Source organism: Lutra lutra, chromosome 4, assembly GCF_902655055.1.
Source record: "Lutra lutra chromosome 4, mLutLut1.2, whole genome shotgun sequence".
NCBI classification, from domain to species: Eukaryota; Metazoa; Chordata; class Mammalia; order Carnivora; family Mustelidae; genus Lutra; species Lutra lutra.
The window spans coordinates 167,384,122-167,396,468 of NC_062281.1; the positions used below are offsets into that span (position 1 = coordinate 167,384,122).

Consider the following 12,347-nt stretch of genomic DNA (forward strand, 5'->3'; position numbering starts at 1 on the left):
AGGCTGTAAGCACGTGCAATCCCTGACCCTGGGCTCTACTCCCCCTGAATTAGGATTGAGGACAGTCCTAATGAAGCCTGCTGCCTTACCTATATCCCACCATCCAGCCTCAAAGGCAAGGAAGGAAAAGACGCAACAGGCTTGGGTGCTTCCAGCGCACCATTAGGCAAAGTGAACCTTTGTGAGAAACCTATGGACCCTAAAAGGGTTTCCATTTTTCCCACTTGTTCTTTCTTGTCACTGAGTGTGGCGTGCTGAATCTGAAGCCTGGCCCAAATGCACAGTAAACATAAATTAACACATGAAGGGGCACCTGGGTGGCTCAGAGGGTTGAGCCTCTGCCTTGGGCTAGGGTCATGGTCTCAGGGTCCTGGGATCGAACCCCGAATTGGGCTCTCTGCTCAGCAGAGAGCCTGTCGCCCCCCACCCCCTCCGTGTGCCTCTCTGCCTACTTGGGATCTCTGTCAAATAAATAAATAAAATCTTAAAAAAAAAATTAACACATGAAATACAGAGTGCAAAGAGCATCCAGGGTTCCTGATGCTGCTCTTGATGCCCAAATCACCACCTACTTCCTGACTGAGAGGCCACTGTGGTTCTTGGGTAGAGGGGTGTGTGTATGTGTGTCTGTTTCTGTATGTGTGTGCGCGTGTGTGTGTACAGGAAGGGGTTTGAAAGTTTGAGACTCAGAATGATCTCAATTCTTGACTATAAAACTGGCACAGGGAATTTCAAAATGAGGAAAGCCTCTTGTTATCATCAGAGTTACTAGATTTCTTTGGCTTGAGTTTCAGTGAAATAAAGGTCCCTCCTTTCTTGTTAGTGTCCTGTTATGTACATACGATTCCTTCTCCTCAATAATCACTGACTCTCTTGTTCAGGAAAACAGAACTTCCTGAAGAGATTAGCCAACTTCTTTTCCTTCCAGTTTTCTGAAAACACGCTCAACATTCTCATTTGAGATTTCTGGAATGATTGAATCCAGTAAAGCGCCTAATTTAGGAAGGTTTGAGGTTTTTGTTTAGAGTGGGAGAGGACTCTCTTCCCATTTGATAGATCCTCACTGGCTGACCAGATTCTATCATTTACTCAGAAGCAACTGACGGAAAAGCCTTCCCTCAGAATAATGAGTTTCAGTTTTTCACGTTCATTTAAGGAGGAAATAACTTTTCCCACAAGCTGCCTTTCTACGTATTTCTCAGCACTACTGCACCGTCCCAAGTAAGCCCGGGGTTGTCCCCAGACCTGACTCATCTGTCTTTTCCACCCATCCGCAGTGGACTTAGCCAGCTCAGAGCAGAGCCCACGCTCCTGTCTATAGACTCATATCCTCTGCTCGTCAGCAGATTCTGTGCTGAGAGTGTGGTCCCACCACTGGACTGGATCCCAGGACCCTGAGACCACGACCTGAGCCAAAGGCAGATGCTTAACCGACTGAGCCACCCAGGCACCCCTCTGGTTTTGACTTATTAAAAACACTTTGACTTATTAAAAACACTTTGAGTCTGAAAGCAGAGTCACACTTTATGAATCTTGTCTGCTGGTTTAGTGATGGAAGATTAATCCATTGCTGGATATAGAGCACATTAACCCAAAACTCAATACTCAAACCACCAAAATGACGCAGTCCTTAGAATGGGTCCAAAAAGACCTTCCCTTTACTCACCCTCTAGGGGACTGTAGAGCTGACACACTGAGCTTTCCCCCTCCCATTGTTTTCACTTCCCATGAGCTCAGCAGGAGTAGAGCCAGGAGTGTGCTCCTCCCCTCCTGACCGAAGGCCTTTGCTGGGAGGAGGCAAAAACACTTCCCAATGCCTTTGACTTTATAAGGCAGACCTGTGGAATCAGGCTTCTGATTTGCGCCCCCATCTTGAGGAAGATACACACAGGGCACATAGCTCCACCACCCTCTTTCTCTCTTTTCTTCCAGTCTTGCATTTCAACACCAGTCCCCTGCAGAGAAACACACTCTGAGGTGACCAGCTCATCAGTGTCTGGTCCTAGCCTTCACAAGGTATTGGTAGTGGGAGGCGTATTCTTAGAAATCAGTGAAACAAATATGCTACCTTAAACGACTAAGCAGACTGAACTCTGAGCACTTCCAGGCTACATATATAGGCTACAAATAAAATACAGTAATGGCCAGTAATTTCTTAAAATCTTTCAGCTACATCAAAATTCAGAATGTTTCTAGCAACCAAGGATCAGATGAAAAGGAAATGATTAGTTATCCTCAAATTACTCTGTATGCCTGCCTATGGACTCTTTTTTTATATTCCAGCTTGCATTTAATGCAATTTTAACAGGCTTATTTACTTCATTTTCTAGCTCACTGAAGATGAGAAGCAAGGGACAGACGGCTAAAGGCAGGCCCAGTGACGGCAGTGAGAAGTCACTGCAGGAGGAAAGAATCCCTGCTAGCCGGGGAAGGGAAAGAAAGAAGCTACACACACGCTAAGAGGCACTAAACAAGAACTTCAATACCCAACTCAACCTGCACAGACATTTAGGAACATTCAGTACAAAGCAGCCCCAAATGTCTCTAATATCCTTGAGGATATCCCCATCGGAGAGAACCGCATCATCTTTTTACTAACGTTAACCTGTACTCATCAAGAAGAACGTCTGTACGACATAGAAGATTAGGCAAATAAGATTTAAAATAATTCCCATGTAAATCAGAATCTAGTTTGATAAAACTATTTTGGAGCCCAAAGGGATAGGCTTCAGTTTTCTAAGAAATTCATTTAGTTAGTTAGACAGTTAATCCTAAGTAACCCAGAGCCTAGAGAAGACAGTCTCCTTGGAGGAGCTCACAGTAGAAGAGGCAGGGACACCACACGTGATGAAGCGAGAGGCCTGCCTGCCCCGGGAATGGAGGTGTGGGAGTTTCCAAGACAAAAACACGTGGGCTCACAGGTCTGAATTTTCCCTTCCTCTCCTGTCCTTATTTGGGGCCTCAAGAATCCCCATAACGATGACTTGTCACTCCAAAGTGCACTGTCTCCAAACACTGGAAGGGGCCTTCAGCCAACGTTCCGCTTCAGAGCTGAACATCCCCTAAGCTGAGGGCCCTTCTGAAACAGCCACCCTTCTTTACTTGGTCTTGCAACTTTTCTCAGGACCACAGGGCTCTGACCTGGTGTCAACACCACCTCTCCATCCGTGTCTGTACTTGAAAGAATCCTGACAGGCAGGGGTTTTAGGGAACAAAGAGACTCTGATAGCAGGAGTATGATGGTGTACATGGGAATAATTAACACCAGTGATGGAAGCAAAGTGCTAGAAGTAGCCTTTTCACATCTACTCTGTGCACCAAGAAGGAAAAGCAGCAGAGGGGCCGCCAGCAGTGGAGTGAGGCCCTCTTTGGCAGTGACAAGAGAGGAAACTCAAGATGAAAGGCTCCCATCCTGAAAGCCATGACCCGCCAGTCCTGAGAGTTCCAAGCCCCTAACCTGGAAAATCATATTTTTGAGTCAACTCCTCCCATCTTCCCCTGTTGTTTTAATTTTAACTCACAAAACCTCAGGACTGGAAATTCTGACTCAGGCAAAGAAATAAAACATTTTTGCAGTTAGAGCGGTGCTTTTCAAACTCTCCTATAGGCCAAGAACTTGTGCTCCTGGGGGTTTGGGTTATAGTCTTAAGCATTGCCTGATATAAGTTGGAAATTTCTTTGAAATGTCACATTTTACCTTAGTAACTCATGAGAATTTTGATTTTACTTCATAATACATCAACAACTTTCCTCTGAAATAGGAGGGAAAAAATATCAACACTTTGGGAAGATGACCCTTGTTTATGACTTCTCACATCTCAACTGAAAAACAGGGACCTGGAGAAACACCCAGCGCTGTTACAAATCTCAAGAGGAGATTCTCAGAGTAAACAGTAATATTTGGACATTTCTTTCTATATCCTTAGTTGGTTATCAACATTGAAATAAATTACAACAGAAAAATGTTCAAACCAGTTGCCCAGAATCCAAGAGACTGTTTAGTCTCCAGACAGAGTGCTCTGATGGTGTTAGAAGTGAGAACAGAGGCCCCAGGGACAGAAGTTAAGATGTATATACAACGGGTTTCCAAGCTACATGAAAAGAAATACGTATCAGATAGCGAAAGATTAAAAAACAAAAGGGCAAGACTTACCTTAAAATCTGCTAGTTGTTGGTTGATGAGATCCACTTCGGTCCCCACGACCCACTGGAGGGCCTCCCCTTCCTCTGCTGCCGTGGTCATGTCATTGAGGGCTTTCAGCTTCCTGTAGAAGTCCTCCACGCGGCCCAGCGTCAGCTCCAGCTGCTCCTGGCGAGCCCTGCTCCTCTCTGTCAGTTTACCACACTGTTTGTTCAGGGCCTCGAGCTCCCTCTTGAGACCTAACAAGTCCAAAGTCCCCTCTTCCTCTAGCATCTGCCGACACTCTGCTTCAGAGGCCTCTATATCTAACCTGAGGGCTTGGATTTTGTGGAGGAATAGCCGTACATCCTCAATTTGGGACTGGAGGCTATCGGTGTCTCTGCCGATGGCACCCATGCCGTCTAGCTCATCGTCCAGGTCCGCCAGCTGAGAAAACATCTCTCGAACTCGGCAGTGAAACTGGCCAATCCCCTCCAGCTTGTTTTCCATCGCCATGCAACCACTGTTCACTCTCTGCTTCACTTCCAAGAACTCCTGCTGGGTGACCTCAGCTTGATGTAGAAGTTGGGAAGCATCAGATCCATCTGGGGCATCTTCTACCAAGCCCCGAGTGAAGTTCCTCAGATAGTCTACCTGGGGCTCCAGGGTCTGGAGCACTTCCTGTTGAGCTCTTAGCTTCTCTAGGTTCTTGTTGCTACAGGCTTGAGAGCCCAGAGCATCAAAGATCTCAAGTTGGTGTTTGGCCCCTTCAACCTTCTTTTCAATATTTTTAAAGCTTTCCTGAAACTCCTTGAGTCTCTGAGTCATTTCTTCAAGAGACCCTGTTTTGGTCTGTAGTTCTTCTGTAATGGAATCCATGTTCTGGTTGATCCCAGCCTTCTCATCCCGGATATCATCTTCATCCGTTTCTGAGGAGTTGATCAGAATGTCAGCAGCACTGTTCAGGATTTCTAGCAGGGAGCGGCGCTTTTCCACCTCACTCAGCATAGCCTTTGATCTCAGGAGACTGGACTCTAGCTGCACTGGGTCCAGAGTGACCTGCAAGTCCGGGATCTTGGCCTTACAATCTTCTATCCACGGCACGAGGTCTTCCACATGCCATTGATATTTCTGAGCTTTCTGCAGACAGTCCTTGAGCCTGGACTGTCTATCTGCAGTTTTTTTACTAAGCTCTTCCCAGTGGCTTTTGAGCTCAACCAACTGGTTTTGTAAAGTCTTCTTTTCTTCTCCAGGAGGTACAGAAAGAAGTAGAGATTCTCCTTCGGCCACAATCACCTCATAGGAACCACTGTGTTGGTTCAGGCTCTTCTGAAACTCTTCATTCTCCTGGAGCTGAGACTGTAGCCGCTCCAATTTTGCAGAAATTGGGCAGTTTTTCGCCTGCTGGCTTTGTTTGTCATCCAACCAAGTTCTCAGCTCATCAAACATTTGCTGGAACTGCTGGGTGCTGGCAAGAGCTGCCTGGAGTCTGTTCATGCGATCAGCTGAAATGAGGAAATCAAATTTAAACCAATCAAATCTGAACATGGCATTTAAAATGTTTGCTGGGAGTATATGGTCTAATCTTAGGGGAAGGAAACTTATGTTAACTGAGGCCCTACCATAAAAGCAGCACAAAGATGGTCTCCTTCATATACTAGACTTATTTAATTCTCACACCAACCTAATAAGGTGATCTGAGTAACAGAAGTAAACTTTTACTTCTAAGCGGGTAAAAAGCCATAAATGTTTCCAGAGAAAGGCAACAAACTGATGACAAAATTCTTCTTGTGCAAGGCCATCATACGCATCTGATTCTGTGTGTATGCGTGTAACTCGACTCGTGAATACACCTATGAGCATGAATCTGGACCTGCAGGCAAAATTGATGTTAGTGTTCTTATTGCTGGAACTACTCCATAAAGCTTCACATATCGTTAGTGCCCGTCAGTGTAGGATAACCACAGCAGTTCTCACCATAGCTGGACAAAGGGTTAGGGTAACACTAGTCTGAATCTAAAAGCTACTTACAGGTCACCCTAGATTCTTGGGACTATCACGAAGCCAATCTTTTCCCTTGCCGCTAACGTCAGCAGTATGTACCTTACCCTAACTTACCTGCAAGGTCTTCTAAACCTTGGAGAGGCAGGGCAACGGTCTCCAAACGCTTCTTCAGCTCATCCTTAAGGTACTGCTCCCCGATGAGTACTGAGAGCTCATCGCAAAGTGTCTGTGCCTCCTTAATCTCATGGTCTAATTGCTCCACATCAGATCGAATCTCACTGGTCTCTTCTAGTTGCTGCTTCACGGCCTCAGGTTGGGTGCTAATGGCTGCCTGGCCACTTAGTCGCTGTCCCACTGCCTTGACCTTCTCTGATAGGTCCTGGAGCAGTTCCTGGTACTGGGTGCTTTTGACAATAGCTTGATCAATTTGGCTGGAACGGGAATTGAGTTTGTCAGTCAGCTCAATCCACTTGTGGTTGATGCTCTGGAGTTCTTTCTGTACCTGGCTGGTGGATGGAGAGACATCTCCAGGGCCTGTTAGTATGCCATGAGCCGCCTCATTCAGCTGCTCATGCTGTTGCCTGCGTGCTTCGAATTCCTTCAGCATAAACTGCAATGGAATTGACATCAAGATGTTTAGAGAAAAAAGACAGATTTAAAAAGAGTGTCAAAACAAAAACTGATTTTAGATTGTGCCAACTAGGGCCAACTCCTTTCGAAAATAAACCAGAAAACTCCAAGGACCAGGCTACTAGGAAAATGTAATATCACTTCTTTTTTTTTTTTTTTTTTAAAGATTTTATTTATTTATTTGACAGAGAGAGATCACAAGCAGGCAGAGAGGCAGGCAGAGAGAGAGGAGGAAGCAGGCTCCCTGCTGAGCAGAGAGCCCAATGCGGGGCTCGATCCCAGGACCCTGAGATCATGACCTGAGCCGAAGGCAGCGGCTTAACCCACTGAGCCACCCAGGCACCCCAAGAAAATGTAATATCACTTCTAACAACTGCTTAATAAAAACTTGTTTTGAAAGGGTCATTGATTGTGCCTATTCTATTTCTTTTCCTTATTTGTCCTACTTTCAACATTAGTTACTAAGGCTGGCCTTGTTTTCTGGATTGGCCCTCATCAGCTTTGCCAGACAAAACCCAGGCCTCTGAATTGCAAGTCTGGAGCCCTGGGCCCAGAGCTAGCTATATTACTGGCTGGGCTTGCCATTTCAACCCTCTATGCCTCTGATTTTTCAAAGTTTCTTTCTTGGAATTCCAACAGCACATACAATCTATACATTACAGCATAGCATGATTAGATAATGAACGTTTTTAAAGCAAGTAGCATGTCTTTTTACACTTTGCTATTCATTGTTTCACTCAGCAAAGTAGTTAGGGTTCGAACTACAGGCTCTGGAGTCAGACTGCTGGGTTCAAATCCTGACTCTATCACTCGTGTACTATATATATAAGCTTAGGTCAGTTCTTAAAAGTTTTCCAAATCCCAGCTTCCTCATCTATAAAATGAGCGTAGAATGTACTTATCTTGGCTGTTTTAAGGATTAAATCAAACAATTTATGGAAAGTATTCATCACTCACACCGTACATAAGTAAGACACAACTTTAAGGAATAACAGATGTGTAAATGATGAACTAAAACAGAATGTAAAAAAAAAGTAAGAATGATAAACACTGGTGCGAACGTGGCACTGTGAAAGCAAGAAGTAAGGATGATTAATTCTGTGGAAGATGACAAAAGTGGGCGAGGGAAGTCAGGAAAGCCTTCACAGAGGACACAAGGAAGGAGTTTTCCCAGTGAGCAGACAGTCAGACTGAGGAATGGCATTACAGGTGGAGGGCCTCAGGGTAGCAAAGGCACAGAGCGGTATGAGTATGGTGTGTTCAAGGAAAGATGAGTTACCTGGTGTGAGCTGAAACCTGGGTATATGGGAGAAGAGTGGGAAACAAGGCTGGCAAGACAAACTGGGACCAGATTGTGGAAAGCCTCATATATGACACTGAGCAGGTACTTGGACTTTGTTCAATCGGCAGCAGAGAGCCAGCGAAGCATTTTCATGTATTCAGATGTGTGAGTTCAGGAGATAATTTGGTAACTGTGTGGAGAATGCACTAGACAAAGAAACTTTAGGAGGCTGTTGCAATGGTATAGGCCTGAGATCAAACCTCCCTAAGAGAGGAGCACTCAGAATGGGGAATTGGAACAGTAGTTCTCCAAGTATGCTCTAGGGGGCCTCAGGAGTCTCCAGGCCCTTCCAGAGGGTCCCTGAAGTCAAAATATTTTCATAACAATACTAAGATATTATTTGCCTTTTTAAATTTTTCTCTCATGAATGTTCAGTGGAGTTTTCCAGAGGCTACATGACATCTGGTATTGCATAAGATTGAGTGCAGAAGTAGATAAGAAAATGTATGAGAATTTCTATTAAGTCAGACATCAAAGAGATTTGCAAAGCCATAAAACAATACCACTCTTACTGAAGTTTTTATGTTTGGAAAATGCTATTTTTTTCATAAAGAAAAAAATGTTACTTATGTTAATGTTAAATTTTACCAATGTTATTTTAAAATTAATTAATAAATACATATTTTAAAAATATTTTATTTATTCATTTATTTGTCAGTGAGAGAGTACACACAAGCAGGCAGAGAGGCAGGCAGAGGCAACGAGAGAAGCAGGCTCCTCGGGGAGCAAGGAGTCCGATGTGAGACTCGATCCCAGGACCCTGGGATCATGACCTGAGCCAAAGGCAGTGGCCCAACCACCTGAGTCACCCAGGCGTCCCAGTAAATACATATTTTTAAATTCCTCAGTGTTTTTCTTTGTTTTTATTTTTAAGTAGGCTCCACACTCAGCATGGGGCTTGAACTCACGACCCTGAGATCAACACCTGAGTTGAGATCAAGAGTCAGATACTTAGCCAACTAAACTACCCAAGTGCCCCTTTAGTGTTTTAATACAGTAAATATTAATAGATATTAATAGCTAAACAATAGCTCTTTAGGGTCCTCAATAATTTTTTTGAAAAAGATTTTATTTCTTTTAGAGAGAGAGACAAGAAAGAGGGGCAGAGGGGGAGAAGAGACAGAATCTCAAGCAGTTCTGTGCTAAGCACAAAGCCCAATGGGGGGCTCAATTTCATGACTCTGAGTCAAAATCATGAGTCAGATGCTTACCTGACTGAGCTACCCTGGTGCCCCTAGGGTCTTCAATAATTTTTAAGAGTGTAAAAGTGTTTTGAAACCAAAGAGTCTGAAAACCACTGGAATAGAAAAATATTTATAAGTGAACTAAAGAGGACTTGATAATTAATTGGATGCAGGGCCTAAAAGAAAGGGTTCCTTCAAAAACTACTCTTAGGTCTTGATTTAGGGAACTTGGTAGATGATGAGAAGGAATGGAACGAGTTTGGAAGAGGATGTAGAACGAGAAGATTCTCTGGTGCTTACCCAAAAAAAGAAGAGGAGGAGGAGGAAGAGGAAGAAGAAAAAGCTCTCAGCAGGAATTCATTAGAAATGACATCATTTGACCAACCTAAATTTCTATGATGGTGGACACTTAAATCAATTTTTTTTTTGAGGTTTGAGCAACAGAAAATCTTTAAGTGAAGCCAGCAGATATAAGACATTACATTAAGTAAAATGATCACTACCATTGGGGATTAAAAGTAAAATACAATTCTACAAAATCCCCCATTCTCACATCCACTCATCTTACTGCCTCTGTTAATAATATTAATAATACAATTATTGACTATTTACTATTTGAAAGGCACTGTGATAAAGTCCTTATAAACATCTCATTTAAGCCGAGGAAAAGAACTCTGGAAGGTTAAGTGACTTGTCTAGGGTCATTTGAAACCTACTTGCTGAGAGCAGCATTCAAAACCAGGTTCATGTGACTCTAATTTCTTTACGTCACACAGTAAGTTTTGTGGCTCACCTGGACCTGCTGCTTTTGTGCAGTTAGCATGTTGGGGTCAATAGACAGGGGCCCCAGCACCCCCATCATCAGTTCCTTCTCCATTAGCCAGGGCCGGAGCTGGGATTCTGCACCCTGGAAGCTGGCCAGATGACTTGCAGATTCCTCCAGTTGCCTTTGCCGGGCCATGGTCACTTCAGTGGCCCTTTCCCACCGGGAATCTGTAGAGGGGAAATAGAAATGAGGGAATGTGTTCCTTTAGTCTCACCAGCCACTGGCCTGATCCCTAAGTTATGTTCCTAACAAACTACAGGAAATGACCCCTGCAGCATTAGTTAAAAAATTTTAAGTTAAAAATAACCTTCATTTAATCTTAGCTAAAATAACACAGTTCTGTACTTGATTGTGGTGGTGGTTATATGAAACTACACAGCACACACACACACACACACACACACGGATGCAAGTCTATCTTATTACTATATTATTTTATGGCCTGTTATTTAACTCTTACTATTTCATAGACATCTTTCATGCCAGTGATTTTTTTCATGCCAATAAACATTATCAATATCATTTATATATAGTTCAGTATGAACACAGAATAATTCTAGTAAATAGATTATTTCCCATTTTTCATTTTCATCACCAGTGCTCTCCTTATCACAGCAGACTACCAGATTGACTTGCCCAAGAAAGCCAAACTTCTGAGACTGTTGAGTGGAACCTCTAGATTTATTTTTCCTAATCAGACTCACTCACTCCCTAGCCCTATTTAGGCCTCTTGATTGCTTATGAAAATTAACTAAAAATAAGTCCTGCTTTATATGATGTGCTGAAATTCTATATTTGCTTCAAAGAGAAGCAATTTAGTGAATTTGCAACATCCCTCTGAATACTTACTAAGTTCCTCTTGCATTTCCTTCCAGTTTTCTGCTTCTTGTGAGTTGGGATATGCCATCAGTAATCCAGCCAGGGATTCCTTTACTTTTTGGATTTTAGGAGAATTCTGTTCCAATTCAGCCAGGAAGGCCTAGGAGAGAGAACATCAGGGATGCCATGAGACTTCTGCACAGGAAAGTTATGTGTGTGGAGGAAAGTACTAGAAGACTGGGCCACAATTAAAGTCTCCACTTCTGATTCTATCAGTGACTTATCTCATAATTTTAAGACACTTAACAATTCTGCTTCAATTTTTACTTTAAAATGAAAATCAGACAAGATCTAAATTTCTTTTATGTACAACATATTGGTAGAACCCAGTAAAAAGGTATTATTAATCCCATATGATGATGATGATGATGGTGACATCAAGGACATTTATGTAGCTGGAAAAGATGGCATGCTATCCAATTAGAATATAAAAAATTTTGGCAAAAACATTTTTTTTGATAGGACTTTCTATATGGTTTTATTTTTCCTGATAGTTTTCCTAGTCCTACATGTCAACCTTAAGAAAGAACTGTAATCACAGCTACACTTAAATATCCCCAAGAGTTGGAAAGGGGCTTTGATGAGAACGGTTTGACTTACAGCATCATAGGGAAAACAAGATCCCATTCTCAGTGAGCTGATACTTCAGAGGAGGGATATTTTCTTTCTGTAAACAGATGTTTTTTTTCTTTTTTTAAGTTTTATTTAGGTAATGTCTACATTCAATGTGGGGCTCAAACTCATGACCCTGAGATCAAGAGTCACATGCTCTTCTGATGGAGCCAATCAGGTATGCCTGGTTTCATTTCTGAATATTATTTATAATAATTCCTCATTTCATAGGTAAGAAAATTTTCTAGGAGAGTTTAGGCATATTAATCCTTTGAAAGGGCTCCTTGTGGCCTGGGTGGGTGGCTGTGTCCCATGTTCAGGTCCCGGGCTCGGGCAGGAACACCCGTATGACAGTGCCTTCCGCTTAGCATTTGGGATACAGCTAATGTGAACACAGTACCTTGTTAGAGTCTGCTTGGGCTCTCACTGTTTCTGGCTTGGTTGGAGATGAAGAGGTATCCATGGCTTTCAGGACTTCCTCTTTTGATTCCAGCCACTGCAGCACTGAGCCGGCTTCCTTCTGAACTTCCTGCATTCGGCTGAGGACAGCCTGAAGGCTTTCCTGGCGTTCCCGAAGCACTCCCCCCAGTTTCTCATATTTCAAGTTTACATCTGACATGTCACACTGGATCTCCGTCAGATCTAGTATCACAGAAACAAAAATCAGATCGGGAATAGCTCTCTAAGCCTCCCCATGGGCTCCTCATGCTAAATTACTCAATAGGATTAAAAGTCTCTCCTACTTCTTCT

General features: G+C 43.2%; 1 protein-coding gene across 25 annotated transcripts in view; it reads right to left on the minus strand.

Moving 5' to 3' along the window:
- The window catches only part of MACF1 (microtubule actin crosslinking factor 1), a 347,599-nt gene that overhangs the window by 79,125 nt on the left and 256,127 nt on the right, over positions 1-12,347 (minus strand). For all 25 annotated transcript variants that reach the window (XM_047723646.1, XM_047723649.1, XM_047723645.1 and 22 more), the window contains 5 exons: positions 11,998-12,239; positions 10,956-11,085; positions 10,074-10,273; positions 6,239-6,734; positions 4,154-5,625 (listed from right to left, as the gene is read on the minus strand). In XM_047723646.1, the coding sequence (XP_047579602.1) occupies positions 4,154-5,625; positions 6,239-6,734; positions 10,074-10,273; positions 10,956-11,085; positions 11,998-12,239 (2,540 nt within the window). The remainder of the gene's footprint in view (positions 1-4,153; positions 5,626-6,238; positions 6,735-10,073; positions 10,274-10,955; positions 11,086-11,997; positions 12,240-12,347) is intronic.